Source organism: Mirounga angustirostris, unplaced genomic scaffold (assembly GCF_029215605.1).
Source record: "Mirounga angustirostris isolate CCGP_5_RB_7025 unplaced genomic scaffold, mMirAng1.0.hap1 SCAF_12, whole genome shotgun sequence".
NCBI lineage: Eukaryota > Metazoa > Chordata > Mammalia > Carnivora > Phocidae > Mirounga > Mirounga angustirostris.
Window position 1 is genome coordinate 41,222,362 of NW_026991720.1, and position 26,763 is coordinate 41,249,124.

General features: G+C 34.8%; 1 protein-coding gene across 2 annotated transcripts in view; it reads right to left on the reverse strand.

Moving 5' to 3' along the window:
• Positions 1–1,421: 1,421 nt before the first annotated feature.
• SEPTIN7 (septin 7) overlaps positions 1,422–26,763 on the reverse strand; it is a 118,419-nt gene continuing 93,077 nt past the window's right edge. For both annotated transcript variants that reach the window (XM_054505230.2, XM_054505229.2), the window contains exons 7-12: positions 25,642–25,738; positions 24,117–24,168; positions 19,193–19,318; positions 8,574–8,709; positions 4,343–4,482; positions 1,422–2,476 (exon numbers count right to left, since the gene is read on the reverse strand). In XM_054505230.2, the coding sequence (XP_054361205.1) occupies positions 2,437–2,476; positions 4,343–4,482; positions 8,574–8,709; positions 19,193–19,318; positions 24,117–24,168; positions 25,642–25,738 (591 nt within the window). In that variant the 3' untranslated portion in view covers positions 1,422–2,436. The remainder of the gene's footprint in view (positions 2,477–4,342; positions 4,483–8,573; positions 8,710–19,192; positions 19,319–24,116; positions 24,169–25,641; positions 25,739–26,763) is intronic.

The window sequence follows — 26,763 nt, forward strand, 5'->3', positions numbered from 1 at the left end:
GGTGCCCAAATCAAACCCCTGGGACTAGGATTGACTAATCCTGCATACTTAGAAAGATTGTGGTTACCAAGTTAGTTCAATTATATAATGTCTCTAGACAATGGAGAGTAGGCATTATTGTTTTGTTGTTTACAAGCTGGCCTTTCCTTATGCCTTCCTCAATGTTACACGTATTATGAGTGATCATATATAGCAGTTCTCAGAAATCCAGAGGCCATATAGCAAAAATAGCCCTCAATATGCTTGAAAAGCCTGGAGTCAACAATCAAAAGACCCAGTAAGGTTGTATAGGTCCCATATCAGATTCAGGTAAAACCTTAGGTATGACAAGGATAAGGATTTGTGCAAATTTTTACTAGGGTAGTAGAATAAAGGTAACTTACAAATTTAACACAATATACAGAATTTTTAAATGGTAACTATGAGGACCTGTTTCTAGGAGTAATCCTTCACTAGTTAGGCAGGTGGTCCATACAAAGTTTTCCATTTTGCAGTCTCCAAATTCAATAGGTTGTTAACTCCCTAAAACCAAACCTTTCTGGTTACAGGTGTTAACCCAATCTCTCTTAACATAGGAACCAAAACAAATAAAAAAACTCCTGTTATTCTGGAACACCTGATTCTAGTCTTGGACTAACAGGCAATTTATTTTTAAAAAGCCACTCATACCATGTTATGTTGTCCAACAGCAGAAGGCATTTTAGGATTAACAAAACTTTTCCAAGACAATTTTTAACTAGTGATAGCCATCAAATAAAAATAAATATTTACTATGGTATTCCTAAATCATGTTTTTAATGCCTCATGAGATCTACTTTAAAGATAGCAACTCTGGGGTGAACTTACATGTAAAGTCAAGATACTGTAACATGAATAATTATTCATTTTGGATTTATGTATCTTTGAAAAGCAATAAGAATCTTTCAAGCATACTGACTTATTTAAATCCTTCAGCCTGTGAAGCCAACAAAAATATTAGCAGTTACTTCCTTCTGCTTGGATCATCAATTTTAAAAAGTAACAAACATGGTGAAACTTTTTAAGGTAATGAACTGGGTTGCATTAATTATACTTAAAATGCCATAAAGCATTAAATTGTTAAAATCTCTATCATTTGACCTAGTGAAATTATACCACTTCCTTTCCAGTTAAAAAGTTTGTTTCCAGGGACATGAGAGTTTACCTAACGTGAATGAGTTGGGATTTTTCTGAGAAGAATAACATATTAATGAGATAGTAATGAGTAGAGATACTGTATATCTCATAAATTAGAAAACCAATACATAACCATTCCAAATGAAATAAACATGCAAAAGATGAGATACAATTGTGGAGGAGGCAAATTCAAGTTGAAAAGTTTCTTCCCAAACATATTCTAGTCTTGTCTATCAGCTGTAGAGTATTTAAGAGCCCACACTCTATTACATCACAACATTGTTTATTATGTGAATTTTTTTACAATACAAACAAAAAAAAATACAGAAATGCAATATATGAATACAGCTAAATGCAGAACGGTGACTTTTTTCCTTTTCAAGAGGCCATGGTTCCCATTTCTAATAAAATAAAGAGACGGCACATAGGTAGAAATAGGTTGGTCGTTAGCTTCACAATTTTGCCTAGAAATGATCTATAAATGCATTTTTCCCCCTGCTACTTACCATAAAGTGTAAAAAGGGAATTAAAGGAAAGTTTCCTTGTTGGTTCCTACCATATGAAAGATGCTATATTCTATTTTAGCAGGACCAATATATGGAAAATACCTAAATAAAATGTTATTACAAAAATGAAGCAGTAATGAGATTCCGGCTAAAGAGGGCACTAAATGAGAATAACATATATTTAAAGAATCCAAAACAAACAAATAAACAAAAGAAGGTTGTTATAAAAAAGCTCTAGGTGCATTGTAAGCATATAGGATTTTTTTTCCATGTGTATTTTTAAACAATGGAAGTGTCAAAAAATAGGGTCAACTGTGTTAGACTAAATTACATTATTGTATACGCTGCACTGAATGGAACCTTTGTATTATAATTATCATAGAGAAGCATAGTTTGCATCATATTATGGCAATTTATCCTCAATGAAAACCTTCCAGAGTCCTTTTATTTTGGAATATCCTGTAAACAATCAAACCACCAGAACATGATTGTACAACAGTAAAATGTTTTCTTGCATTAAATTGAAGACATCTGTTTAATAAAAAAAAAGTAGGAAAGGTACTTAGAGCTGTTAGTTTCTAAGTACACACACCCTAGACAATTCAAGGCATCTTAATCTCCATCAAGAACAAAAAAATAATAATAATTTTTGTCATGCTGTTAAATCCATCATTAAGGATAAAACTGGTGCAAATTGGTCAAACGGATCCAACAAACACTGATGTCCAAGCTGGCATATTGGCAACTAATATGTAACTGGTGGTCAATAGAGGGTTTAAAAGATCTTCCCTTTCTTCTTGTTCTTTTCCAAGGTTCTAAATTTAAAGGAAAATAGTCAAAATGAGTAGCCATGTTATAAACATTACAGCCAACACATGATAGTAGCACTGGCTAATCCAGCTACAACTGTGTTAGATTTTCCAACACTACTTTTTTATTTAAAAAAATAAAAGGGGTGCCTGGGTGGCTCAGTCAGTTAAGCGTCATCGGATTCTTGATGTCGGCTCAGGTCATGATCTCAGGGTTGTGAGATCGAGCCCCGTGTCGGGCTCTGTACTGGCTGTGGAGCCTGCTTAAGATTCTCTCTCTCCCTCTCCCTCTGTCCAGCCCCCACCCCTGCTTTCTTTCTCAAAAGTAAATAAATAAATTTAAAAAAATAAGGTTTAGAAGTGGATAATGAGGACAATGTAAATCTGTAATAGACAACTGAATATTTGACCAAATTTCAGGATAAATAATAAAAATAGGACAAAAACCCATTTTTAATGTATGAGAACAATTCTTTCCAAATGAAATAGTGCAAACTGAAAAATATCAACTGACATAAATACAGTGTCCTTTTACGGTCATTTGAATTCTGAATTACATTTGCTTTTACCAATAGATTTTCCTCTTTGCTGAGGAAAAGTTAATAGAAGGACAGTGTTATAGAACAAACATCTAACCTTGAAAATATTTAGCAGTGAGGGTACACTGTAGAATATTTACAGGGATATAACTTTTCAGTTTTTGATGGGACTAAAAAGAAAAAGAACAAAGTCAAGGTACAAATATTACTGAGTTTTGTGTAAACTAAGAACAAGTAACTGATCAGTTGTATTTGGAATCAGATATCCAAAATTTTATCTTAAGAAATAATTTTTTTTTTAACATTTTATTTATTTGACAGAGACATAGCGAGAGAGGGAATACAAGCAGGGGAAGTGGGAGAGGGAGAAGCAGGCTTCCCGCCGAGCAGAGAGCCTGATGTGGGGCTCGATCCCAGGACCCTGGGACCATGACCTGAGCCGAAGGCAGATGCTTAACGACTGAGCCACCCAGGCACCCCAAGAAATAATTTTTATCCTAAAGAAATAATTCAACACAACTAAAACATACCCCTAAATGTATAAAAGATCTTTGTAGCAGTGCTTTCTAAGTTTGCCAATGACTGAACACAACTATTCTGTCCAACAATTGAAGGGAGGAGATAAGAGATTGATTATGGTGAGTCAACTAGGGAGAATGCTATGAAGCTATGAAATTATAATTAGGAAGACTGTTAAGTCATGGAAAATGTTTGTAATGAAAAGAAATACTGTTAGAGTAGACAGATTGCATCCATCTATATAAAAATATTCATCCATGGGGACGCCTGGGTGGCTCAGTTGTTAGGCGTCTGCCTTCGGCTCAGGTCATGGTCTCAGGGTCCTGGGATCGAGCCCCGCATAGGGCTCCCTGCTCAGCGGGGAACCTGCTTCTCCCTCTCCCACTCCCCCTGCTTGTGTTCCCTCTCTCACTGTGTCTCTCTCTGTCAAATAAAAAATCTTTACAAAAAAAAAAGAAAAAAGAACTGCTTTAAAAAAAAAAAAATTCATCCATGAAATTAACTGTGCTTGGGTGATAATGGGTAAGGTCTTTTATTTATTTTTTTTAAAGATTTTATTTATTTATATGAGAGAGCGTGAGTGCTCAGGAGCCAGGGGAGGAGAAGAGGGAGAGGGAGAAGCAGACTCCTCACTGAGCAGGGAGTCCAATGCAGGACTGGATCCCAGGACTCTGGGATCATGACCTGAGCTGAAGGCAGATGCTTAACCGACTGAAACACCCAGGCGCCCTGGGTAAGGTCTTTTAAAATAAGTAAGATGATAATTCCTTAAAACATTAATACACACATTTCTTAGGAATCTGATATTAATTACCTGGAAGAGTTCTGTTGTTCTAAAATACGTTGTTGGGCTTCCCAGTTTGCTTTCTCATCTTCAAACTGACGACGTTTTTCCTCTAATTCTTTGTGTTGTGCTTCCAAATTCTTTTTCATTTGCTCATGGCGCCTTTGGAGCTAAATCACAGCACAATACATAAAATAAAACTGTTTAATAAATCAGGAGCAGAAGTATGTTTCACCTAGACATCCTAATGTTATAAATATAAGCACTGAGTTCTTGTGCTGTAAATTCAGAATACCACCTGGAAAGCACTGTCTAGGATTTCTCCTTCTGTAGGACTTGCCACCCAAAAGGCCAGTGACCCAAGAGAATAATTTTGGGAAATGGGGAAAAAGGGTGCAACAAGTTTATAGTTGTGTTGCACTTACAATGGACATATCCTATCTTATTTATCATCTCATTTTGCATTACTCATAAGCATGGAGAAACAAGGCAAAGAAGACATCACTGTCCTCATTGTATAGATGAGCAAACTGCTGCAGAGTTTCAGTCACTTGCCCAAGATTACTAGCCAGAAAATTGGAAGAACCAGGATTGAACCAGTCTCCTAATTCCAAGTTCAGAAAGCTGAGACAAGTGGAAAGAAAGCAGGTAGATAAGGACTTAAAGAGCTTCAAGATCACAGTAAGCTTCCCCGATTCCTATAAAGCAGTGGTTTCTCAAATGTTAGCTTCGTGCAAATCACCAAGAGTGCTTGCTCAAAATATAGAATACTGGATCTCACCCAGACATATTGAATTAGAATCTTTGAGTGTTAAGACTAGAAATCTGCATTTTTCAACAAGCCCTAGTGATTTCAATGCAGGTATTTTTCCTACATTGCGAATTAATGCTGTAAAGAATGCTGGCTGAGAAGTAGAAACACTCTTGTAAAGTAATTGCAGAAACAAAGAGCTTATCTAATGGTTCTTTAAATAATTTCATTTAGGCACTAGTCAATCTATTCCTGAAGAAAACAGTCACACCAATAAAAAAATCAGGTTGAATCTAAATACACTTAATATCTAAAAAGTATTCAAAACCTTCAGATGTCCAGAAATCATGTTCTATTAATGATCATATTACATCAGTGAGTTAACATCTTGAATTTGGATTATAGTAAAATTTTGTATATAACTTGTTTTCTCAATTACTTTGTAAACCACAAAGTATGACTTCATATTTATTCCTACTGCAAATATTTCATGCAATTCCTACAAAACAAAACCATCTAAGATAAACTTAAGCAAACATGAGTCAATTTGAGATGTCATCTTCCTGACTGTAGCAGACAAGTTACTAAGAAAATATCAGAAAATAGGAACACAGGAAAATGCCTCTAATTATAAAAAAAAAAAAAAAAAAATGCAAGGGAATCATAAACACACAATTCACAATAGTTACTTCAGAGAAGGAGAAAGAGAACTACCATAGGGAGGTACACAGGGGCTTAAATGAACTAATGAGGTCTTATTTTTTAAGCTGGGTAGAAGTTTGCAGGCATTCATCATTCTTTATCTGTACATTTCTGTTACATATAATATCTTTTGTGTTAACTGCATGTAGGTAAAAAGAACTGGTTACAAGCCCTCTCAAGGGACCGCTGGGGTTAGATGTCTTCCAAAATTCTGACTTTTTCAGATTTTAGAAAGACAATATTACTTAGAAAGGTGTATATATTACATTTACAAAACACCTCCTGGGCTGTCTAGGGTAGCACCTACCTTAGCATCAAACACATTACTATTTTTTGCAGTAAATTTTATAAATATTCACATCAAGTGGAATAAAACAATTAGTTCTATGTCTGGTTTTGCAGTTTTCAGAGCTTGTTAGGATTTAGGACTTGAATCTGTGGATACATGATTGTGGACTTCCCTAGTGATTAAGAGCAAACTTAAAGAGCTAATGGTTTCAACTTACAACAATATGCAGCACTGACCAAGCTAATTTATCCCTCCTCTCATGTATAAAAAGGGAGATGGGCAATAATATCTACCTCCTAGGGTTATGGTGTGGATTTAATGACACAATAAGGATGCTTAGTACTGTGCCTGATGCACTGTGCTGCTGGATATTAGCAGCTGTGCCCTAAACAAACATTCTAGCACTAATGAACTTGAGAAAAAACTGTATTAAACAAGGTTAAGTAGGTCTCTTCACCTATATATTTATATACCTATATGGCTTACACTATCAGGAGAAACTTGGCAGATCTTTTTATAGGTTCTTCCAATGCTAAGAAAGATTTCATCCTTCAAAGAGTACAGTTTCTCAAAACTCTGTTTTCACCACTCACAGAAATCATAAAAACTCTTGGAAGGGTTTTTCAGCTACAGTTTCATTATTATTTGTTTATAACATTTACTCCTAGGAGCAGTTACTAACATATGTCTATAGCAAATGTAAATTCAACTACTTTTAGATTTTCAATGAAATCTAAGTGGAGAGGTAATACAGACTCTTGATTATTCTTGTTTTTATTCCCCTCTGTTACAGATTTTTCAGATTATTCACTAGTTAGTGAAAGAGTAAAAACTCAAATGGACAGTTAATAAAAGGCTGATAAATAAAAAGACTAAATTTAATCTCCAAAATGTCATCTTATTAATGACAGATGCTAGAGATGCTATTCCTGCAGTGCTTTGCAGTCTCAAAACAGAAGGAACTATTCCATATCTTTACTGCATTTAGTTTATGACAAATGTAGCAATGGTCAAAGTGGGGTTTTTTTGTTTTTTTTTAAAAGATTTTATTTATTTATTTGACAGAGAGAGAGTTAGCGAGAGCAGGAACAGAAGCAGGGGGAGTGGGAGAGGGAGAAGCAGGCTTCCTGCCGAGCAGGGAGCCCAATGTGGGGCTCGATCCCAGGACCCTGGGATCATGACCTAAGCCGAAGGCAGACACTTAACGGCTGAGCCACCCAGGCGCCCCTGTTTTTTGTTTTTTTTTTTTAAGTAAGAGATCACATGTAAAGCCTAGTAATTTAAGAGTAATCTAATGTGGAATATAAACATTTCCTCGAAATTACTCAATATTTTACTTATTCCATGCATTCATTCTATTTAGTGGATTAAAATACTTTTAGTCAAAGAGGGTTTCAGTATTTTATGCAGTAATTACAAAAGCAATGAGATCACCATAAGAATGTAAACAAAATAGATCTGAATCCCCTTTTATTTATTTATTAAAGATTTTATTTATTTGACAGAGAGTGAGAGAGACAGAGAGAGAGGGAACACAAGCAGGGGGAGTGGGAGAGGGAGGAGCAGGCTTCCCACCAAGCGGGGAGCCTGATGCAGGGCTTGATCCCAGGACCCTGGGATTGTGACCTGAGCCAAAGGCAGAGGCTTAACAAATGAGCCACCCAGGCACCCCATGAATCCCCTTTTAATATATTTAGATACAAATATTAGTGGAGCCACATATAAACACAGGGGTCTCACTGAATTTTAACATTAAAGGTCATTTTTAAATTATTTCATATTAATATCTATCAAACCAACTATTACTTGATTCTCACGTTAATGTTTTTTTCCTCCATCTTTCACTTCTTAAAGGAAATGTAAGGAAATGTCTTCAAGGTCTTTTTGATTTATAGAAACTAAATGTATGCCTCAACATCCAAGGTAGTAGATAAGCTTCCTGGGATGCTTTGTCACTACTTTACCAATTTGCTAACACTGGCAATTACTCTGACACTGTATTACAAATATGCCCAACTCATTTACAACAAAATCACATTCCTTCTGTTTTCTTCCCTTTGGCTGTCTGTAATTTATCCTAGCAAGCCCTTAGTTCAGTTAAAGTTCTTTCTTTTGTTCTCTCATTCATATGCAAATAACTCTGGTTTATTATTATCCTAATACTAGTTTTTATTCTTACATCCACCCAAAACTCTTGATCTTTACTCTTCTTACCTTGAATATATGAAATACCTTATAATTTCATTTCTCATGCTCATTAAAACTGATTAATTCATTATAAGTATTCTATTATATCTTCCTCCCAAGTACATGTATGGCCAAACACTTACATATTGAGGTATATAATATTATTATAAACAAAGTGCTTCCTTTTATTTCTCCATTTTGTTACATTAGGGCATTATATTAAATTTGAAAAAATATGGGTAGAAAGGTTTTATTATCTATACTATTAGAGATATTATTATTTTAAAAAGAAATGATGTGTCTTTAGGATGTGAAAATGTTAGGCTGACTACCTCAGCTTCTGAATCCTTCAGTTTTTGAACTTTTTCTTTGACCTTCATCTCAAACACCTGCTCCATCTCCATCTCCATCTTCTTCATCTTAGCTACATGCTCCCTTCTTTCTTCTTCCATTTGTGCAAGAGGGCTCCTGTTGTGAACATTAAGGATAAACATCAAAAGTCTAAATATGAATTCAAGACAAAACTTTGAAACAGTGATGAAAACAAATAAGCTGAATCCAATTACTAAATTGTTTCTTGAAAATAAGTTTGAAAATAAGTTTTCAGTTCTTCTGACACCATCTTCAATGACACAGAACACAGATTTAAAGTTTTATGTATAAATGCATTAAAAATTCTTTAGAAGCTTTACAATTCATAAATATTTATAATAGAATTTCCTTCCATAAAGTTTTATATTTAAACCTGAATCTCTAACGAATAATTACTATGAAAATAGATATAAAAAAACTGTTAGGAGGATGTTTCTCTTAACCTAGTGCATATCAAATCTAAAGATGACACATAAACTGTAGGAGGAAAATGGAAAGGAAACATTCCCAAATTAAACTAACAGAATGGAAAATGAGAAGAAATTTAATTTTGTACTTCAAACAAAATTTCAATGTGAAAAAAGGAACAGACCTAATGAAGTTAATATATGTAGAATATTTTTAGCTCTACAAGCTCTACAATATTTTTAGCTCTGTTACAATCTCTTCTATGACAACTACTGACATCACAATTATAAGTTAATTAACATTAATTCAAATTTATTTTAGTAACTGAATTACCATGTTCGAAATTACTACCAGTGAATCCCTAGAAAGTTTTTCATTTAGGTTTGCAGAATATTTCTAGGCCACTTAACGGTAATTTCACTACTCATGAAATACATTCCACCTACCTCAAATATTTAACTGTCTTAATTTTTTGTCTTATTTTAGAAAGATGTTTGGTGATAAAACACATACACAGATGATACATGAGAGAATCAGAAGCAAATAAATATCCTGATAATTATTTTTGAAATGCCAGAAAACAGACACAAGCATAGTTAAATGCAAGTGTTTTACTCTACTGACATTAAAGTCCACAGGCTCAAATCTCTGCACAATTTTGATCAAAATTTTCATGTTAAAAATACTGCAAACAAGCTTTATCTTAAGGCTAGTATACTTAAAGAGACACAAGTGAATGCCAAAGTATCAGTAACTCACTACAGTCCCAGGGAGGAAAGAACCCTTTGCTTCGTGACTGACAAACCTTTGCAATTAGTGTAAATGTTACACAACCCATATTTTGAGTATAACAGAAGACAACCACATTTCATTTAAATTACCATTTCCACCTTTGAAAACTATTCAGTACACAGCACAACTTAAGAGAGACATGTCCTCTTCTGACTTTGTTGATAAAACATGTTTATTTTGCCTCCTTATCAGCAGGCTTTGACCACTGAATAGCACATTTTAAATTGGTGAATTTTATCTCAGTAATGCACTTTAAGAAATTAAATCATGGCTTACAAACAAAAACAAAATCAGGTCTTGGATTTCACCTATAACTTCTAGGGTTAGTCACTTTAATCCTGATCTGACACACTTCTCTCCTTATAAGGCTGAGTATTTTTTTTTTTTTAATTGTGGCTAAGTATTTTTACAGCACTCTTCTTCCCTGTCAAGGAGGAGGACTAGAGAGCCAGATGGACTATATTAAATAAGAGCAACAGGACAGAACATTGACTACTGATTTTTCTTAGCAAAAAGGGAGGACGAAGACATCAAGTATTGCTGTGATCAAGATCTGTTTTTGCAATTAGTGTAAATTCGAATAAAATGTTAACTAAAGGATATTTCTTCACCAAAAGTAAACTTACAAACCTGCAGTATATTTTAACAATTAAGCAATTAATCAGAAGTTCTGAAAATGAAACTAAACCAAACATTAACTTAGAACAAAAACCTGCATTCAAAAAGTGAGGTCAACTGAAATAAGCTTTTAAATATAAATACCATGGGCGCCTGGGTGGCTCAGTTGGTTAAGCGACTGCCTTCGGCTCAGGTCATGATCCTGGAGTCCTGGGACCAAGTCCCACATCAGGCTCCCTGCTCAGCAGGGAGTCTGCTTCTCCCTCTTACCTCCCCCCTCTCATGTGCTCTCTCATTCTCTCTCTCAAATAAATAAAATCTTTAAAAAAAATATATATATATATATATAAATATCATTATTTCATTAAAAGTTAGGGCCCTTCCTGATAACATAGGTCTCATCTTTATGGCAGGTGGTTTTTTTTTTTCCCACGGAGAGATTTTTTTATTGTTATGTTAATCCCCATACATTACATCATTAGTTTTAGATGTAGTGTTCCATGATTCATTGTTTGTGCATAACACCCAGTGCTCCATGCAGAACGTGCCCTCCTCAATACCCATCACCAGGCTAACCCATCCCCCCCCCCAGAACCCTCAGTTTGTTTTTCAGAGTCCATCATGTCTCATGGTTTGTCTCCCCCTCCGATATCCCCCCCTTCATTTTTCCCTTCCTGCTATCTTCTTCTTCTTTTTTTTTTTTTTAACATATAATGTATTATTTGTTTCAGAGGTACAGATCTGTGATTCAACAGTCTTGCACAATTCACAGCACTCACCATAGCGCATACCCTCCCCAGTGTCTATCACCCAGCCACCCCATCCCTCCCACCCCAACCCCCACTCCAGCAACCCTCAGTCTGTTTCCAGAGATTAAGAATTCCTCATATCAGTGAGGTCATATGATACATGTCTTTCTCTGACTGACTTATTTCGCTCAGCATAATACCCTCCAGTTCCATCCATGTCGTTGCAAATGGCAAGATCTCATTCCTTTTGATGGCTGCATAATATTCCATTGTGCATATATATATATATATATATACACCACATCTTCTTTATCCATTCATCTGTCGATGCACATCTTGGCTCTTTCCATAGTTTGGCTACTGTGGACACTGCTGCTATAAACATTGGGGTGCACGTACCCTTCGGATCCCTACATTTGTATCTTTGGGGTAAATATCCAATAGTGCAATTGCTGGATCATATGGTAGCTCTATTTTCAACTTTTTGAGGAACCTCCATACTGTTTCCAGAGTGGTTGCACCAGCTTGCATTCCCACCAACAGTGTAGGAGGGTTCCCCTTTCTCCGCATCCCCACCAACATCTGTCGTTTCCTGACTTGTTAATTTTAGACACTCTGACTGGTTCACGTGAGGTGGTATCTCATTGAGGTTTTGATTTGGATTTCCCTGATATGGCAGGTGTTTTTGATAAAGGGGCTTTGGATCTCCTGGGCTGATGCCAATGAATCCCCTGAAATGACATACCAAATTTGTGTGTCCATGCAAGCATTTTTCTGGTGAGAAGGTCCAAAGCTTTTGTTAGATTTTGAAAGGGTCTATAAACCTCACTTCTCCCACCCCCCAACATGTCTTAAGACTCTAGAAAAGAAATAATCTAGTAACTATTTTTTTAGTTGACAGTGTTAACTGAATATGTATGTTTAAGCAAGAGAGATTATCCAACAATATTGTTGCAATTTGAAAACATAGCTCGAAACTGTAAATATATTAAATAAATTAGAAACTAAGAGTAATTTTAAAATTTAATATATATTCTTACTTACAATAACCTAGCTATAAAATGCTCATTTAATTTTATCCTTGGGAGGAAGAAGGCAATTCATGTAAATTTAAAGAATTTATCATATAATTTGCACATGAACAGGCTACCAACTAACCAAAAGTAAACACTGTCATCTTGATTTTTATTTAAATAACTCGAGGGGGAAAATAGAAGACTCCAGACCAACAGGCTATGTTTTGAAATTTGCTTTTAAATTCAAATTTTAAATATTAAAAATCTCTACATCCTAAAACTGCTTGTCTTTGGAAAAACAAATAACCACTTACATGCCTTCAACTGTGTCATATCTAAAAGAACAGAAAATAGAGACTTGAACACTTAAGAGTAAACCATACTAAAAGCAACAATTAAAGGTAAATTCAAAGATTTCACAATTAATTAATTAAGGTATGTGCCCTAAAACGTAAGTTTATGGCAAAATTTGTTAAAGCTAGTTAATTTCTTTCCAAAAATTCCGTTAGTAATTACTATACCAAATTATGAAAATAAACACACTGTGCAATTATCTTCTGAAAGCCTGCTCAAATTTCTAGACCTATTTAAGTATGTGTACTTTAAAAAAAAATTTTTGCAGTATTTCATATTGAGATACTTTTAAGTTTTTCAGTCTTGTCAAAATATTGGACTCCTGACCAAATGAAATGATATTCCAGTGTTTAACAAAAATGGTCATAAATGGATTTTCTGAAGCCTCTTACCGGTAAAAATGATCTTTCGAATCTCTTTAATTTTTAAATTAGCACCTCATTGCTAGTCATCTTTATTAAAGTGATATTTTAAAAACTGTAATACAAAATTATGCTTACAATGTAGAAAACGCAGGAAGAAGGGTCATTTTTTCATCACATTAAACATTTTTTTCCAAATAAAACCTTTTTACTAGATGGCTGGAAAAAGCATTTAATTATAGCCTAACTGCTTTTTAATGGAAACTCTTCTTTACATACATAGATATGCTAAAGCTTATACACTTAAACTTCTCAGAGAAATTTAAAGCAGCTCAGCCAAAGAAATGAAAAGGCCTGGTGAAAGAATAAAAAGAAACGAAAAGGTATAACATAACCTGCATATACGCTAAATCCACAAAGATTTAACGTAACTCCTTCTAGGCATCTCTTTAAAGGGTTATAGTTCCTGAAAGCCACCAGATGACTCACCCTTTCATGTGACAAACAGCAAAATCACAGCAAGGACCACACAAGGCTGACCTAGTAAGTTCTAACTGTGGTTGTGTTACACAACCCATATTTTGAGTATAACAGAAGACAACCACATTTCATTTAAATTACCATTTCCTGAAGAACACATTAAACAAATACATTCACATACTTTTGCTCTAATGGTCAGTAGGCCACTATGTACACAGACATGTAGCAACTTTCATACAAAAATTTTCAAAGGAATTTCATTTAAATGGATTTCAAAGAGCAATAAAAATTACCAAAATTTCGGGAAACAATACCAACATTTCATTTTGCCAAGTGACAGCATCATAGCCAAATGTAAAACAATACTACTCATTATCATTATATTTTCAGGAAAGGACATTTTAACAAAGAGTAAAAGATACAACTGAATAAATAATTTTTTTTAAAAACTTCGGAAGATTTCAGAAAATTGTCTTTATTTCTCGTTCAATGAAAACTTTTATGTACCAAAACAGTGCTGAGAATCAGCTTTTGGAAACCTGTATTTTTAGTCATTTCTAGGAATTTGTTATCCATAAAGTTTTCCCAAGCTTACAGATGGAGAAAGCTGTTCAAAACAGAAAAATAACATATGGGAAAGAGGTAACAGGGTATGCCCAACTTGGAACAAGATACCAACTGTCATAACTGGTGCCAATGATAGACAACAGTTCATAAAAGAGTCACCAATCAAATGTGATTTTAAGTAAAACATACAAAAGACAACCAAGAAAGAACTTGAAAAAGCAGGTTTATCAAAAATAGTAATAGGGGCGCCTGGGTGGCTCAGTTGTTAAGAGTCTGCCTTTGGCTCAGGTCATGATCCCGGGGTCCTGGGATCAAGCCCCGTATTGGGCTTCCTGCTCAGCCAGGAGCCTGCTTCTCCCTCACCCACTCCCCCTGCTTGTGTTCCCTCTCTCCCTGTCTCTCTCTCTGTCAAATAAATAAAATCTTTAAAAATAATAATAATAATAAATAAATAAGGAAGCAAGTAAGTTAAACTTCCCCTTATTGGGAATCACCTTCCTTTAAGAGATCTACCGTTTGGATATTGCTAATTCTTCTTCCTTTTCCTTTACAACCCCTTGTTGAATCTTCTTTGATCTGGAACTTGACCTCCCTGTCTGTTACTTTCAATTGCCTACCACCCTCCACACTCTCCAGTCAGGGGTGAACAAGATACACACTCCCTAAGGATTTAAGAAGTATTTAAACTGGTGACTTGATATGTTCTTTGCCAATGATACAGGCAATACCTGAATAGCTGCTAGGAATAGTGCCCACTTTCCCAGACTTTGGTCTTGAAGCAAATTAGTATTTGATGAGATAAGCTCAGCTCCTTTTCAGATTTTAACCACATAATCTAAACCTTGGTTTCTTCCCAGCTTTACTGAGATATAACTGACATATAATACTGCATAAATTTAAGATGTACAATGTGATGTCTAAATCTTGTTTTAGGATCTTTCCAAAATATAATCATTCTAGGACTACTAACCTAACAGAAAGGCACATTTTCAGATATACAAATAACTGAAATACAAAACCAAATATTTTTAACTACTATTCAGTATATTCTATAGTCCATCCAAAACTGCCTCAGAAAATTAAATGTAACATTCATTAATGGGGTGCCTGGGTGGCTCAGTTGTTTAAGTGTCTGCCTTCAGCTCAGGTCATGATCCCAGAGTCCTGGGATCGAGTCCTACATCAGGCTCCCTGCTCTGCAGGGAGTCTGCTTCTCCCTCTTCACCTCCTCCCACTAGTTCTCTCAATCTCGCTCTCTAATAAATAAATAAAATCTTAAAAAAAAGAAAGATTCATTAACCTAGTTTACTACCTAATGCTTAAAAAAATAGCTTATATTCTAAAACTGTGATTAGCACTTTGTGGAGTATACACTGCCATACAAAGGTTAATATAACTGTATATTTTTAATAATTTGTACATGTATAAATACTGTATGAGGGCAATGAAAAAAACATAGGTCCATTAGCAATCAGTAGACAAATAAATGACCTTATTATCAATTTTATTTCTTCTTCAAATTGCCTGCAGATGCTATTTAGAGACCATGCAAAGTGATAAAGTAATAAAATGACCACCTTCTTTTTTTAAGGACCAAAGACATTGTCCAGTTCAGTGGTCTTCAAACTATTTATATCAAGTCTTCCAAGAGTTACTTGAGCCTGTACAGTTTTAAGAGAATCAATTTCCAGATCCTCAACTTCCACACAAAGTCTTGCCTAAAGTGATCTGACTGAAAATTTCCAAGTTATAGATAGCCCATTTCTCACTTTACAGAAGAAAGACCTACTCCCTCTTAACCAGACCTTACCTGAGGTACACTGTGCCAGGTGTAACTGGAAGTCTGAAAACCCCCAGGTGACAGGAGAGCAATCTCTTTCAGTGATTAATCAAAGTACTATAATGTAATCCCACAGATTATGTATTTGTATCTCCCAGTATTAAACATGCTTCTATTAAGGGCTAACTGTGATGTTAGGTGTTAGAAATGCAGTATTTGGGTCCATGCAGGGATGCTGAGTTCAGATTCATAGTAGAGGGAGGTGGTTGGAGAAGTGGCAATTTTTGTTTAATGACTCTGCCTCTTCCATTCCAAACCCCCACAACCTTAACCTCTCCCTGTCAATATCATCAAAGGATACACTGCTATGGAGGGAAGAGTCCCTTGAGAGCAATACAACTAGAACATCACTAAGAAGCCTAAACTCATATTTGCCTGTATCACATATTTAAATAATTGCCATTCTTTTCAGTTACTCAGGGATGACTCCTTAGCTTATAGCACTTAACATCAGCTAAAGCACCGTAAGTTGATACTGATTTAAACAACAACAAAAAATTCAGCTGAAATGCTTTCTGAAATTGCTAACATTTTCAAGATAATATAACATATACTCAATGGATAAAACTTCCAAGTGACTTCTTTCAGATTCAGTATATTATTCAATAAAGTAGTAAAAACCTATTGTAATAAATTATACCAATATCTATCTAATCATGCCACTCTCCATTTGGTTCAATCTTTAAAAAGATACTTTTCTACTTACTACTAATATAAAATAATATACTAACTCCTAGGGCAATTTGCTTTTTAGCAGTACATTTTTATCATTTTCATAGATAAAAGTCTGGACATGATTCATTTCATTAAGAAACAGATTTCCAGCAGTATTCTACTTTTTATGTTTTTGCCTGGGTTATATAGTTTAACTCAAGTAATCCACACTGAATTCTATTTATGCAAAAGAATTTTTAACAACACTATAAGGTTTACGATTTTTCTCTGAATTGTCTTACCTGAATCCAACAGCAGAAATATCACAATAGCACTATTTTAAAAGCCTTATATTTGAAATGTGGAAACAATTCTTTATTTGTAGGACATGAAAAAATGTGTAGAAGAAAAAAATCAAACATTAACTGCATATATTTAATGAATAATAGGTACTGACAGTACATTTTCTTTTCACATATAAAATTATCAGTGGCTTTAACTACTCACATTTTTCTTTTAAACAGTTAAAAAGTCCATAAGCTAGTGAAATGCATTTAAAATGGATTAGGAAATTATGAACAATATTTACTATGATGGACCTTATGTTTTTCCACGAAAGTTGCCCAATACAAATTTTGCTTTTAAAAAGAAATAGATAAAAGTCTTTTTCTCATGCACTGAACCTTACCTCAAATAGAATCTTGTACATTAAATATAAACACATTGTTGAAATATTAACCAAATCAATTTTTAAAACAACAGTAATAAATTCCTAAAAGTCAGTGTTTTGCAAAGCAGACACTGAATAAGGACCCTGTATCAAAACCATACAAGGTGCTTATTAAAAATACAAGCTCTCAGGTCCATCCCACATCTACTGAATCAGAATCTCTTGCCAATGATTAAACCTAGAAATTTACCTTTTTAACAATCACTCTCAGCAGACCACTAAAACCAGAAAACCTAGGAGTTGATCAGTAAAGTTCCTCAAATACAAACATGTTAACAGCATGTGGAGAAGTTCAAAGTTAAGTAACAATATAAGAAGAAATCTAATTCAAAGGGTCTATGACTCCAACATCATTAGAAAAACACAGAAGGAAATAAACATAGAATTAGATCTAAGATCAGTTTTAAAAGAGAGCTGCCAGTGACTGTTAATGCTTTGCTTCCTTCTGGAATTTAGGGCCATTGTGGAGACATAACTAAAAAGGAAAAAAGGAACACTCTTCTTTTCCATTATAAGGAATGCTGACCACTATAAAACACAGTACTATACTGCTACTTTGCAAAACTTGCCTTTTTCATTATTTGTACATATGATCCTTCAGGATTATCCTCTAACAGTAGATAACATCTGGCTACAAATGTACACATATCGTTAAAATGGTTTGTAAAATACTTATGATCTTCAACAGTCCCAAATAAAGGAAAAATGGGGCACAGGTACTGCTACCAAGAATTATACCAACTAACTCACAGCCCTCCTTACACATCTCATTTTCCTACCCCATCATAAACCACCACAGCTTGAGATATATACTAGCTTAGCAGTATATAAGCTACACACTTGTCAGTCACTCACACTACTTTAACAACCAAGAGAAGAAATCCAAACTCAAGCTAATTTACTCCCTAGAAATACAGAATAGGGATGGAGAAGGTAACCAAGACTACACTCACCTAAATATTCCTTTTGTTTGGTCCTTTCCCTTGTTTCTGTACAATGTTAGTGAAAACTCTGCTACTAAAATGGTTTATTCAAAACAGACATAATAAAAGGTAGAAGCTCTGTATTTAGTCTCCTTAAAGAGAGTACAGAATGTTTATCTTAAAAGCAAAATGGGTTAAGAGATCTTGGTCGTAACTGTCCTCTTCCCTTAAAAGAATGTATTCAGTTTCATGCACCCCTACATTTATACCAGCATTATTTACAATAGCCAAGATATGGAAGCAGCCCAAGTGTCCATCCACAGATGAATGGATAAAAAAGATATGGGAGTATATTATTCGGTCATAAAAAAAGAATGAAATTTTTGCCATTTGCAACAATAGAGATGGAGCTAGAGAGTATAATGCTAAGCAAAATAAGTCAGTCAGAGAAAGACAAATACCACATGATGTCACTCACATGTGGAATTTAAGAAACAAATGAGAAAAGGGAAAAAGAGAAAGAGAGAGATTGAGGGAGACAAACCAAGAAACAAACTCTTAACTACAGAGAACAAACTGATGGTTACCAGAGGGAAGGTGAGTGGGGGGATGGGTGAAATTGGTGATGGGGATTAAGGAGTGCACTTGTCATGATAAGCACCGGGTAATGTATGGAATTGTTGAATCACTATATTGTACACCTGACATGAATATAACACTGTATGTTAACTAACTGGAATTAAAATAAAAACTTTTAAAACTGTATTTGCAAAAGGAGCCATTTGATTTCTAATTGGGGATCTATTAAGTGAGTGGTGTATGGACTACAAACACGACGGCAAATGACCAGAAGAGAATGTATGGCTTTCACTTAGGGAACAAGGTAATAAAATACTTCCTGTGACAAACAGTAAAATATAAAACTGCCAAAACAAAGCTTAACAATAATAAATTTCTGCTATTGTGCATAAAGAATATTATCCCAATTTTCTATTGAGTAGCCAAGAAGAATTTGATGAAGATGAAACAATATGATTATTTACTACATAAATGATACCCTTTCTGGAGGAAACAAGGTATACTTACTTGGTAAGCTGCCCTTTATTCTTGTTATTATCAACTCCATTATAAGTCACAGCTGCCAGTTTTCTGCTTCGGTAGTTCTCATAGTGTACATTATTAGTAACATCTTTCAAGTCCTGCATGTGTGTCCTGTCATAAATAAATATCATATCAACAGTTTGCTTCTATGAAGAAAGCTTTGATGTAAATTCAAAATTTTACCAAAACAAAAATTTCTAGACTTAAAAAAAGCAAAAGACTATTCTTAAGGAAGAGCATTCCTCTGTCTTCATTTACACTCAAGGCAGAGCAAGATACAACATACTAAACTTGAAACCAGTGGATATTTAGGTTCCAAATGAGTTTAAGAGTTATAAATCTTCTCAAAGCAGTTACTAAAGGATGGCATTTCCTCAGAAAAGTATTCATAGTACACAGTATATATTTTATTTTATTAGAGAAAGGAGATTAGCTCTTGCTGAAACTCATAAAACCTAAAAGAAACTGGTTGTTTTTATTATTATTTGAGTTTTTACTAAAGTAATACATATGAACACTTTAGATCACATATCAAGTTGGATTCAAACTGAGGAAAATAATTTACAGTAAATTCCTGTTTCTTCAAACTGTTCAGTGAATGTGGTATTTTGTTTAAATGAATTTTGCTCATAGTATTTCTATCATATATAAAATCAATACATATATGAAATAAACTATACATGAGACAATTTCCTCACTCCTTGATGACTCTAGAAGCTAAGGAAGGACACTCTGAGCGGCTCAATGATATCCTTTACCAAATCAGGGAAAGGACACACCTGGAGGGGCAGTACTCTGTATCGTCTGATTCTCCCTTTCCTCATATCATCCATGCCTGCCTCTGCCATCCTCCACCTCCCTTCCAGGAAACAAACAAGGTGTACTGTTGGTGTTTTTTGTTTTTTGTTTTTTTTTTTAAGTAGGCTGCACGCCCAATGTGGAGCCCAACATGGGGCTTGAACTCATGACCCTGAGATCAAGACCTGAGCTGAGATCAAGTCCAACACTTACCTGACTGAGCCACCCAGGCGCCCCGAGGTATACTGTGTTTTCACTCTTCCTGATATCCAGAAAACATTTACTATTACTTTCCCTTTGTGAACATAATGTGATTTTCAATTACTCTAATTTATCTCCTACTAACGGACATTTTCATGCAGTTCTCTGATAGTTCACTCATCCTAAGGAGTACTTTAAGTCTGGGTTTTCCCCAAGTCTCATGGTTCCTTTATGCTCTATTCCTTGACGCATTTATCTTCTCCATGGCCATCACCATCCCTTTCCACTTCAGTCAAGTGAGGCAGCTCCTTATTCCTAGCATATCCACTGGCTGAGATTGAATAGCTCATGCTAATTTGTCACTGACTCTTCAAACTTAAAGAGTCCCACTGCTCTGAAAGCTCTCTTTCCAGCCTTGAAATCAAGTCACTCTAACCCGTGACAATTTTCTCCTTGCTTGTCATTCATTTTTTGGTACCAGTGTATGTTATGGATAACACCATACAACCTCTTCAATTTTACTGTAAGCTCCCCTTTATAAGAAACACTTTTGCCATCACTTCTTGTACTCTTGATACAGATAGCACATAATAGGCCCTTAAGGGGCACCTTGGGTGGCTCAGTCGGTTAAGCATCGGCCTTCAGCTCAAGTCATGATCCCAGGATCCTGGGATAGAGCCCCACATCGGGCTCTCTGCTCACTGGGGAGCCTGCTTCTCCCTCTCCCTCTGCCTGCCACTCTGCCTACTTGTGCCCTGTCAAATAAATTTTTAAAAAATCTTAAAAAAAAAAAAAAAATAGGCCCTTAATCGGTAACTAAATATTAAAGCTGAGGTAAGGTAAACACTTGATTTTCTGGAATAAACAAACTACTGTTACCACTTTCTCTAAGTAGAGAATAAAAATAAGTAACTGTGCCAATGTAAAGTAAGTGTTTTATAATTTTACATATAGATGATACCTCAACACTGAATCACTGAAAAATCATTAAAGGACCTGAGGTGGATGGAGCACTTAATAGTTGAAATAAAAGATGCATGAAATAAAAATAAGCCGGACTTACTCATTGTTTAAGCAACTTTCGTTAATGCCATCTAACATTTCAAACAATGAAAGATTTTTTCCTTTTACTAAAATGACCTTCTTTATAATTACCTATTTCTGATTTTTTTTTTCCAGGATATAAAAGGCTCTATTTCCACTTATTTAAACATGTTCACTTTATTTTTTTTAAGATTTGACTCAATCCTCCACTCTTAAAATCAGTAATTAGCAACAGTTTTCTCCAGTTTCAGGAACTTATTCATCTTTTCCACTTCCCCCTGTTGATATCACAGCCCTCTCTTCTCTCCTTTTGTTTTCTTTCTCTATTTGATTTCTATACTGTCCATCACCACACCTTGAAAATATCTGTATCAAGTTTTCTTCCTTTCCATTGTCTTCCTTGGTTTGTCTGCAACAGCCAGTTCTCTTAATGAGCAAAATGACACTTCTTTGAACTTGGGTCTTTCATAGAAGCAACAATATTCCTAACTTTAATCTGCAAGATTTCAATTACTTAGAATTTATAGACATCTGGAATATTGGTGTTGCTATTTCCTTCCTTTCAGTATTTATTATCTACTAGGTGCCTTTAAAGACATGAACTACATTAAATATATATCTTTCTTACCTCTACTCCAAAGTTACAAGGAAAAGTAATAAAATATTCTTAAGCTTTTCATTTTTTTAAAGATTTTATTTATTTATCTGAGAGAGAGTGAGAGATAGAGAGAAAGCGGGAGGAGGGGGAGAGGGAGAAGCAGACTCCCCACCGAGCAAGGAGCCCGATGTGGGGCTTGATCCCAGGACCCTGGGATCATAACCTGAGCCAAAGGCAGACGCCCAACCAACTGAGCCACCTAGGTGCCCCAAGCTTTTCATTTTCAGACTATAATACTCTTCAAGGATGTTTTACACACTTAAATGTAAAAACTGTAAATGAAAACTTATGAGAAGAAGCAAAGTAAAACCATCTCGCAAAAGTGAACATTTATGCTTTAGGAAAGAAAAACAAATGTGCTGCAGCAAATTGAACAAATAAATTTCTCATTAAGTAAAATCACCTAACCATCTACCTTCAGGAGCTGAAAAGCAAGGTCTTCATCCTACTCATTGATAAAAATATTAAACAGGACCACTCCCAATCTCACAATCATCACTGAATGACTGTATTTATCCTAATCTATGTTAAGACATCTATTTCTATGAATCCTTTCTTACCTGACCCACTCCATGAAATATACCACTTACTCTGAATTCCTTTAATACATCTACGTATTCGTTTCATGGCACATATCTGCTTTATATTATATAACTTCAGAATTTTTTTTTGTATTTTCATACATGTATGACTGTCTTGCAGCTTTCCTATGCTTAATCTTCCTGCAGGAATGGTCCGTTTGTTCTATAATGGTCCATTTGTTCTGTAATTATACTAGTGAGTCCTACTCACCAGCTGCCAGGCTATGCACCTTCAAATGTTCAAACTCTAGCTTCCTGCTCAGTAACTAGCCTTCCCTTCTACAGTATTTTAGCTATGCAGGCAGTTATTGATTGCAAATTTAAAAAATACACAAGATGAAGTTATAGAATACCACTGTGTCAAGCACTGGGCAAGCTGCATAGGGGATTTAAAATTGAGGAAAAGAATGAAATCAGAGAGAATGCACTGACAATATTTATAAAAACATTCCCTACATATATACTGTTGTAAGCAATTATTAGTTCTTTTGAAGTCACATCTTAAGAATGGAAGAGAAAGGGAACAGTTCATAAGAGAAACTGAAATGCTATATTCTCAAAGCTGAGACAAATGACCCCCCCCCTCTCGTATGCATCTGTTCTCTCATGGTGTGACGCCTGGCAACCCCAACTGCTGAATCAACCCTATCATCTCCTTCCTACCCAAAACACCCAGTTATAAGCTTCTTTAAGAAAGACTAATAACATGGCAATCTCTTTGATTTCAAAATTTACTCTGATATTTAGTGTACTTCTTGAGGTAGCAGTCTGACTCACTTAAATTTCCCCCCTCACTCGTAAGAATAACCTTATTGTTCCATGATTTCCAATTTATCATCAATATGCATGTTAATAGTTCTATGTAGATAAAGATACTCCTGTGTATTGGGAAACTGGAGGTTGAAGGGAATATGTGGTGAGGGCCTGGAGAAGCAAGCAAGATGGAGGTGGAGAGAAGTGGGGAAAGGGTTATGAGGTGGCAAGAGGAAGGAATTTATCTCAACATGAAAACACTGAAGCTCATTTTGATGCCCTGTTTCCTGCCCAGTAATGTCTCTGGCTTCCTCTTTGCTGTTTCTTTTTTAATTCAAGGTCCAGTCCTCTAATCAGGATTAGCTCAATGTCCTACTCTCACAGGCTTTCCTTCTCTTTCATCAGCTGCACAAGGTACAATTTAGGAGTAATGTTTTCTCACCTAGGAGGAAGATCAGTTTTGTTCACTGTGTTCCAGGACCAAAAATGCCCCACTCATCAGCTGCCAGGCTGTGTACCTTTTAACTTCAAAGACTAGCTTTTGACTCAAAGCCTAGCCTTCCCTTCCACAGTTTTCCCAAGTTTTTCACATGAAAGAGCAAAAGCCTCTTCCTTTCCTTATCTCGTTTACTATTAACAATAAAGAGACTCATTTTCCCATACATGTCTAGTAACACAGCTTATTTTGTATTTTTGCTAACAAGTTTAAAACCTTGGCAAAATAATCCAAGTTGTCTCCAAGCAGTGCTTACTTAGTGCTAGAATGAAAATATCAATTTAAATTAGCTATATTTATAGAAGTCAAAAACTAAATCTAATTCTAACTTTATTCTGAGAAAGAAAAACACTTATTTTCATCATTGCTCAAACTTACCTTATCAACATATTTCTTAGAATTGTAAAATCACAATGTTCACCATTTTCAACTATTTAAAAAAAAAACACACACACATACATTATTTCTACTAAGCCAAGTCTTTTCAAAGGAAATTTCACGGAATATTGGGGGGGGGGGGGGTTACAATGAGAGAATATGCAAAATTTCATTAACTTTTCACTACTTTTCATTACATCAAAACTTTTCATTACAGTTTAAACACTAACACAGTACTTAATTTAAGGGCATGCCAAACAAGTGTACTATAGTATTATTTATTGTAGTATAATCCTCAATGATAAAATATATAAACCTAATAAATGAGCTCTCCAGAAACAAACAATTTTGAAATTCTGAAAGGGAAGACTGTGTATTCATTTGTAAGACACTATATTTATTCCCTAATAAAATGTATTTTAAAAGCTTAATGTTGGGTTGAGGGGGAATCACTTCAGAAAAGCCTCCTTAAGGTGGCCAAAATAAAAACATGAGTCAAGAACTTTAAAGGTTCTTTATTTTTAAAAAATGAATCACTAATAAGAACATTCTGGTTTGGGGTGGGTACTAAAACTAGAGAAACAAAGCAATTTCATCACATATTTCCAACGAATGTAAAAGTTCTAAAGCCTCAGCTCAGCAACTGAAGGTTACCAGGGGATGACAGAGAGCTGGGAACGAGTACAGTCTCTCACAGATAGGGAAAACTGCTGATAAGGACAATAACTTGGAACAATCTGCTAAAAATTATAGAATTTTTCAAACTAATAACAAGTAGATAAAACAATCATGATTCAATCTTGATTCCAAATTACCATAACACAGAAGATTAAATATTAGGTCAAACCCAATACAATAAACACAAATTTGGGGAAACATGTCTATTGCCAAGAAGACTTCTGAGGTTTGGTGCTATAAACTAAGATTTTACTGGTATTTGAAACTCCTTAAAAAATTAGTACAGTATCTCTTAACAGTGATTTTTTTTTACTCTAAAGATGTGATGCCAAGAAAAGATGACTTTTATCTCAAGGAAAGGATATTATGAATGTTTTAATTCAGTTTAAAATGAAAGTTGTTCTCAATCATTCTTGAGGGTCCCAGACCCATCTGAGACTCAGATAAAAGTGAGAGTCCTTTTCTCCGAAAGTATTTTCAACTTTAGAAGATTTATTTTCAACTTTAGAAGATTTATTAGATCCCTTGGCAGCAACCTTTGGGCCCCAGCTAAAGAATTCTTGCAATGTAAGTATGTTTTCAAACAAGAAAACGGGAGTAGATTTAATGATGGGACGGAGGATACTGACAAGTAACTTGGAAAGTATTACAAAATTAACACATACTTACTTTTCTGACTTGGTAGAACACAAGGTCTGAAAAACTGGAATGTACTTAGGAGCATATGAGGCTAAATGAAACTGAATTCAGAACTATCTGAAAATCTAGAATATATCAATGTGAAATACAAATTTTTGATCACATTTGTGAGATCTTATAGAAAGCCATTCACTGAAGAAAACCTTACCTTCAGCAACACCCCAAGGATACTGCCTTCCTCTGACCCTTTTGCCATTAACTTCAATGATAGTATTACTACCTACCACAGCGAGAGGTAAACGGTCCTATAAAACAAAGTATTCTTGTTCAAATTCAAGAATAAAGAAGTTTACTCAACACATTACCAAAAAAAGAAATTACTTTGACAGTTACTGTATTTACTTTTATAGGCCATTCACAATTACTATTTATTATTAAAACTGTCATTACATGGTATTCTCATCAATGTAAACAATGAATAAAATTATATTTTCTCTGAAAATTTAAGAATACTAAGGCATATATACTTCACTCATCAAAGTACCTGTTAAAAAAATAATCTCCAAATGAAACTGTCCCATATTGAAAAATTTAAAAAGGGTAAAAAAACAAATGGCAGTTGGAAAAAATGAGGCTTGTGACTAGCCTGCCTATTTGATCACAAACTAACCCTAAAAGCCCTGGAAGCAGGGAATATTACATGTGCTAAACTCAATCTGTGGAACGCCGGCTCTGGGGGACTTGATCTGTATTCATCCAGACTAACTCACACTACAATCTTTCAAAATTCTTGTAGCTTCCAGAAATATTTAAGAATATATAAAATATATGACTATTTTATAAAACTGCAGAAATTTTTCATTGGTCAGGTATATGTATTTCCTTATTCCAAGATAATTATTTGCTTAGATAATGCCATTAACTAATACATCATTTTAAGGTTCAGGGTACTTAGGAATGACTATAAATTAAAAAACAGAAAATTATGTTGGTATGGGGTTTTGGGTTTTTTTTATAAAAAGACAAAAGAAAACATTTTTGTCTGGCTCTTAAAGACTATGCATAGCAGTACTTAGGAACAAATCCTCTCCCTTCTCGTTACCTGTTTTTTAAGGAGGAAAATTACATAATATAAAACCAGTTAACTGAAAATCGAAGACAGAGATTATAAAACAGAGATTATGCCATTCATCTATTCCACACAATGTCTTATTACATATAACAGCCACTCAACAAAGTTAATTGCAAAGTTGAATTCAACAGTGAATAATCTCCCTATTCATTTTGTAAGCCAACTACTTAAAACAGCTGATACTTTTTATCTTTTCAG